Raw genomic sequence first — 7,160 nt, 5'->3', positions numbered from 1 at the left:
GCAGCTCAGGAGGACCTGCCTCAAACCTCGGAAGTGTACACCCTGTAAGGCAGCACTTCTCAACCTGTGGGTTGCGAACCCTTTGGGGGTCAAACGACCCTTTCACAGGGGTCGCTCAATTCATAACAGTAGCAGAATTATAGTGATGAAGTAGCAACGAAAATAATTTTATGGTTGGAGGGGGTCACCACAACATGAGGAACTGTATTAAAGGGTCATAGCATTAGGAAAGGTTGAGAACCACTGCTCTAAGGGATGAACTTGAGAGTTTCTCAAGATTGTCCCAATTTCTAGACTTTCTTATAAAACAAAATATGTAAACATAATTTGATAACACGATCTGTTAAATTATTTGCATTAGAAGTTTCTTTTAACACCACGTCATATAAAAAGCATCACTTTATTGCCTGGGTTAAAAAAAATCTTGCAATATACTTAAAACTAGTGCAGTCTCTGAGCAGGGTGGGCATTCAGTGTATCTATGGTTGTGTTTGCTGTGCTTTATATTTCTCCTGTTGTCCTCTTACAGCTGGCCTTGGAAGGACAGGGACATTGATCGCCTGCTATGTAATGAAGCACTATAGGTTTACACATGCGGAAATCATTGCCTGGATCAGAATATGCCGGCCGGGCTCCATTATAGGACCCCAGCAGCACTTCCTGGAAGAGTAAGTATGCTTTGTCCATTATCACATTATATTCCTTTTCCTCGTCATTTCTGCCTCCTGTGCCTTTGGTGTGGACTGTGTCAAGCCTGTTAGAAGTCGGTGCCCAGAGTGTGGTATTGTTGGTTTGACAGCTAATGTGTTCTACCTTGGTACCTTTTATATTTCTCAGAGCAGGTGAGAGTGCAAAGAGAAGCACAGAGCCGTCTCTGCCTCCCCTTTCTGTCATTTTCTACGTCTCATCTGGCGACAGTGCAATTTTCTCATGTCATCCCACTTGGCACTTCTCATTCTTTTGTTTGCATGTCTAAAAGCTGGGGCGGCAGCAGGGGGTCATACCCAAAAAGCCCTGCAACTGAGGTCAGCCAGCGGCTTCTGTAAGGTGGCAGCTTCCTGACAACTGACTGAACTGCTCGTGTAGCTGCACCTTGTGAACGTGTCGCAAAAGGCTCCCAAGGAGGAAACGGGGGAAAGTGGGTTTTAATTCTGCCCCTGCGACTAACCAGCCTTGTGACCATTCACTCGTTCATTTGTTCCCTTGCTCATTTGTGAACTGTGTGTCGGACCCCTCCATCTCCTGCAGCCTGCTAGGTGGAGAGACTGGGGCTGTGCGGCCTTTCCAGTCCACAGGTATCCCCTCGAGATGTTAGAGATGATCACCAACGTATTCATTCCCCAAACTGCTTATTGTAAATTAGTATGAACGGCTCTAGATACAAGTCTGGGTTTTATGAATGAGGCCTCCTTTGAAACATACATGGAAACTTCTTTTTTTTTTCCATGCTTGGAGGTCTGTATTTTGAACTGTGTTCTTTTATATAATTATTTCCTTTCTAGTTTAAACCATCTTAGCCTAATGGGACACAGCTAGGCCATGACTGCCTCGGAAGGACCGGTTCATCTTAGCATCTGAAATGGTTCAGGGAATTGGCACTTGCTGAGGAATGACTTAGTTGAGTTGCTTACAGGGAATAAGAAGTTGTTCTGGGAAACGTGCAGCTTTCCTACCTTAGCGTAGACAAATGAGGCAGCAGTGTGAGGGAGAAGCAGGTTCCTGGGGTTTGGGCCTATGAGGCACAAATAAAATGATGAGTTTATTCCTTTTCAGACCACAGTCAGTGTTCCCTCTGTCTTGCACTCTCTGTGACGATAGTGTGGAACTTGGTGGTTCCTGGTGGCTGGGTGTTCTGTCAGCCTTCCAGCTCACCTCTTTAGCTCCAGCCTCGGTTCTAGATTCTAGTAAACTGACTTAGTGTAGACTAACATCAAAAGGATGGCTTAGGGTTTGGAGTGGGGGGTGGTGGGGAGAAAGGATTCTAAAAACAGATTCTTTAAGCCAGTCTCTTAATGTCATTATTTTGATGAATGCTCTTTCAGTATGTATTAAAAACTCACCCCCGGCTCCGGGCACTATGCTGGATGCAGCTTGCAAGGGTGAGGAGGTCTTGTAACTCTGAAAGTACTGCGGTTCAAGCTTCCCTGTTCTCTGAGGGCAGCCGGTAGCACAAGCCTTCCCCATGTCTCCGCCCTGCTCCTGGCTCCCTTCTGTGCCTCTGCTATGCAGTGTCTCAAAACAATAGAGGACATGATGGGGGAGGGGGGAAGGAGCAAATGCATTCTGTTGGGGGTGGGGTGGGGAATGTGTGTTCTTTTTTTATTGTAGATTAGGTCATATTTTAGTCAAGACCATAGTTTCCCAAGTATTTGGGAAAACGGAGATGCAGGAGTGGCCTGTATAATGAAAGCATTAAGGGAGGTCACTGTTGATGCCGAGGTTAGAACCTTCCTGAAAGCAAGTTCTTTGCCATGTAGGTCCTGTTGTACCATTTTATCTTTACAGTATTTCATGTCCTGCTCGCGCGCGCGGAAAATGCCTGTGCTGCTCCAGCCTTCATGATAGAGGGGCTCTGACTCCCAGCGTATCCTCTGATCTCATTAATCATTCTGTATGCGGAGCAGATAATCAGAGAAGCTGGGCTCTTTGGTTAAGAATATGGCATCCGGAGTAGAGGAAGGCTTATTAATAGCTTGCCATATGCAGATCACACAACCTTGCTTGCTGAAAGTGAGGAGGACTTGAGGCACTTGCTGATGAAAATCAAGGATTACAACCTTAAGAATGATTGTAACTCAATGTAAAGAAAACCAAAATCCTCACAACTGAACCAGAAGGTAGTAACACGATAAATGGAGAAAAGATTGAAGTTGTCAAGGATTTTGTCTTGCTTGGCTCCACGATCAATGGTCATGGAAGCAGCAGTCAAGAGGTCAAAAGATGCATTGCATTAGGTAAATCTGCTGCACAAGTCCTCTTTAGAGTATTGAAAAGCAAGGCTGTTACTTTGAGAACTAAGGTGTGCCTGACCTAAGCCATGCTATTTTCAGTTTCCTCATAATGCACGTAAAAGTTAGACCTTGACGGAGAACTGATGCATTTGAACGGCGGTGCTGGCGAGGAATATTGAAAGGACGACTGACTGCCGACAGAACAAACACCTGACTTGGAAGAAGTACGTCCGGAATGTTCCTTAGAAGGAACGATGATGAGATTTCGCCTCCAGTTACTTTCAACAGGCTGTCGGGAAAGACCAGTCCCTGGAGAAGAGCGGTGTGCTTGGTAAAGCAGAGGAGAGGAAAACAGAGGAAGGCCCTCAAGGAGGGCGGTGGGCACACGGTGGTAACGATGGGTTCAAGTGTAAGAATGACTGTGAGGATGGTGCCGGACTGGGGCAGTGTTTCCTTCGGTTGTGCATGGGATTGCTGTGGGGCCGGACCAAGTCGAGGGCACCAATAACAACAGCCAGCCTTCTTTTATGATTTCCTTCCTACTTAGAGAAATGCATTCCTCAGGGATTATTTTTTAGTGGGTCTGTTGGTGATAGTCTCTCAATTTCTCTTCATCTGCTACGGTCTTGCCTTCCTCTCCGTTCATGAAGGTGATTTTCTGTGGATTCTGCTCTTCATGGCTTGTCGGTTCCTTTCTTCCAAACACTTGGAACATATTGTGCCCTTTTGTCGCTGTCCTCTGTGGTCTCTGATGAGAAGAAATCTGCTGCCATTTATATTGCACCTCCCCTACCCCACCCCTAGCTAAGGTGTCACGTCTCCCTCCCTGCCTTCAAAATGTTGTCATTGTCTTGGCCTACACTTCTTTGAAGTTGACCTTGTTAGAGCTTTGCCCAGCTTCGTGATTCCTCAAGGCGACGTCTCGCCAGATGTGTGTACTTTGCAGCCATCATTCCTTGAAGTCTTGTCCTCTTTTTTCCGTCTTGCCCCCTCTCCTCTTTCCAACCCTTTGATGGTTCGAAGGTTAGAAATGTTGTTATCCTCTCTCAGGTTCCCGAGGCTCACTTCATTGTCATGAGTGCACGGTATTTCTGTTTACTGTTCAGACTAGCCATTCCTTTTCAGACGCGTTTCCTTTGCCCTTGCCATCGTCGGATTTCTATCCGGTTCTTCGTTAAATCTTCTGTTTCTCTCCGGAGACTATCTTTTATTTTTTGTTGCACGTCCATTTGTCATTGCTTGTTGAAACCTTTTAAAATCATGGTGGCTCTAAAATCCTTGTCAGAGCATTGTAACACTTCTGTCATTTTGGTGTTTGATTACCTTTTTTTGATTCAGTTTGAGATCATCTGGTTCTTGATAGGAGAGAGATTTAAAAAAACATTGAAACATGGATATCATTCTATGATGCGTAAAATGCTTGATCTTACAGAAACTGTTTGTGGTTAAGTGGTTTCTTTTGTTCGTTTGTCTTTCCATCCCGAGAGACCTCTGTCAAGGGAGCTGGAGGTGCCGAGTCACACTTCCAAGTTGGCAATTTAAATCCACCCAGAGGTGCTTTGAAAAATAGGCATGGTGGTGCGTTTCTAAAAGGCCATAACCTTGAAATGCTTGCAAATCTGAGGGCATCGCGAGGCGGCGGCATTGACCCCTGGTTACCAGCAGCAGCAACAAGCTGCCTCTGTTCTGATCTGTGAGTTAGGGAGACCAGGCCAGTGTTGTTGTTTTTCTCTTTGTCTGTGCCCTGCCACATTTCTAGATAGCTAGACGGCCACCTTCTATGGTTTCCTGTGAAGAATGTCAGCATGGCAAACTCATTTGTTACCTACATATTTACCACAATTGAAAAGCCTCGCTAGCTGTGATTCAGGATGTGGGGGTGGGGGATTATCTTGTGCACCCAAAGCAAACACATCTGTTTTTGTAAGAGGGACCCAGGAGGAGTCAGTCAGACAAGGTGGCTGTGGGAGGACAGTAGCAGAGGTTGGAGCCATGTTCTTTGAAGAGATACGGAGAGATCCAAGACCACGGAATGTGGCGGCCACTGGACACTGCAAAAGGCAAGGGAAGAAAGCAGAGCCTTCAGAAGGAACCAGCCCTGGGGACACGCTGACTTTTGGAAACTCAGTGGAAGTGATTTCTGACACTGTAAGAAAGCATATTTTTGCTGTTTTACATAACTCAGGTTGCGGTAATTTGTTACAGCAGCCATAGGAAGCTAATACATCTGCTTTATATAACTAGTAAATAGATATAGTAAGAGCCACAGATCCTAACAAGGAACATGGGTATTCTGACTCCTCTTATTTGTCGTATTTCTGATTTGGAATCTTGGAAGAAGTGTGTAATGTGATCCAAGATTTATTTAAGGAAGATTGGGCTTCTGTGAGGCTTACAGCAAATCAGGTGGCAGCAGATTGGTGCCACAGAAGCGAACAAGATGACAGCTCTCATCTGTCTCACGATGTGGGGCTCATCAGAAGTGGGGTGGACGCATTACAGAGGGGCACCAGGATTATTGCACCGAAGTAAGTATCCGGCTCTGAAGACTACGATTGACTCGATAGGCGAGATGAAGAGGGTGAAGTCAATGGTGACGCAAAAGCATGAATAAGGAAGATGTTCATTACGACGGACACAGACGGGCAAAAAGGGGAAACGTTTGTGCTAGGTTTTCATTTGTCAAAAATGCCTGAACAGATGAGAGGGATTGTGCGCTTTGAAGGGTGAAGAGGCCAATCAGTGCATTTTAGATCAGGCTAATTCCAAAGTTAGGACTTTCGGAAGCTGGGTTGTCACACCCTGCTAGTCCTTGAGGACCACAATATGTCCAGGTGTCAGCTTTCTGTGCCCTATGGAAGCAGTCTCTGTCATCAGCAGTAAGAGATGTCTGCGAGCATCCGTGAGTTGTGGATGAATTTATAGATTAGCAGATCTAGATCTTTTCTTTGTGGTTGCCTAACATTTTATATTTAAGTTTTTCTAGGATATAAATTAAATCTCTGTACAAAACCAGGACTGCATGCTTTTTTCCTACTTGATGTAAGTTAGACCTTCTACCAGACATCCTAGTAATTCTAAAAAACCATGCATAAACATAACTTTTATTTTTGAGCCAATTTTAGGCCTTTCCTTCTCTGAGAACAGGATATAGAAGTATCACGGTGAGGCGAGGCTGCTTTTTTGATTGGGTTAATTTGACGTATGGACTAGTCACTACAGGACACTATGGTGGCCTTCTGGGTTATGATCCAGTATAACTTCCGGTTATTAGGAAGGGATCCTTGAGGGGCTGTGTCAGGTCCTACGAGGACTTGCAGCTCACAGAGATCTTTTCCTTATGGGGACATGTTTATGTGTTTCATAATTTAAACTGTGTTACTTTTATTTTGAAATGTCTTCCCGAAAAAGAATACACAAACATAAACTGGACCCTACAGGCAGTGCTGTACTTCCAGTTAGAACATCCGTCCTCAGTGCAATTACCTTTCAAGGAGCAACGGCTTTTGTGGTTGAACTCTTTCTCATACTTAAATCTATAAATTATAACTTCCCCCATTCTGCTTTATTATCATGAATAAGTCCAGCAACTTCAAGATGTTCATTGTCATTAAGCATTAAACCAAAACAACCTCCTCCCCCCCAAAAAAAACCCCAAACAAGACAAAAACACCCACTGCCATTAAATAGGGAGATGAAAATCACAAGTAAAGTGATATACTGATTGACCCTCAGTCGATAGCAGTGATCACACAGGTCTTGCCAACGTTGTGGAGAATCTGGAAGCTTCATCCTTTGCTGGTGGGAAGCATAATAGCACAGTCATGTGGAAAACAGTTTGGCAGTGCCCATGTCACCCAGCTATCCCAGTTCTAGGCACGAAGATATACCGAGAAGTAAAAGCAGGGACACAGAGACCTGCATGCAGCATTCACTGCAGCACCTTCCCTGGTAGCCAGAATGTGAAAACAATGGAAATGCCCCCCGCCCCCCCAGTGAATGGATACATGGGTGTAAACACTGTTCCATTAACAGAAAGCTTCCACTGTAGATACACACACAATAGACTATTCTCAGCCATAAAGCGAGATGAAGGCTGATGTTTGACACAACACGGTTGAACCTTGAAAATGTGCTAAGTGAAATAAGTCAGTTGCAAAAGGACAAGCACTGTATGGCCTCCTTATTTGAAATAAGCAGACATATAGA

The 7,160-nt window shown here is 44.9% G+C and overlaps 1 protein-coding gene across 4 annotated transcripts in view; it reads left to right on the top strand.

The window, feature by feature from the left end:
- CDC14A (cell division cycle 14A) overlaps positions 1-7,160 on the top strand; it is a 181,231-nt gene that overhangs the window by 122,834 nt on the left and 51,237 nt on the right. For all 4 annotated transcript variants that reach the window (XM_045292117.1, XM_004699231.2, XM_004699230.3 and 1 more), the window contains one exon: positions 530-668. In XM_045292117.1, coding sequence (XP_045148052.1) covers positions 530-668 — 139 coding nt within the window. The remainder of the gene's footprint in view (positions 1-529; positions 669-7,160) is intronic.

Source organism: Echinops telfairi, unplaced genomic scaffold (genome assembly GCF_000313985.2).
Source record: "Echinops telfairi isolate 266 unplaced genomic scaffold, ASM31398v2 ScPeMD7_443;HRSCAF=831, whole genome shotgun sequence".
In the NCBI taxonomy this organism is placed as follows: domain Eukaryota; kingdom Metazoa; phylum Chordata; class Mammalia; order Afrosoricida; family Tenrecidae; genus Echinops; species Echinops telfairi.
This window is presented reverse-complemented; position numbering and strand designations above follow the sequence as displayed.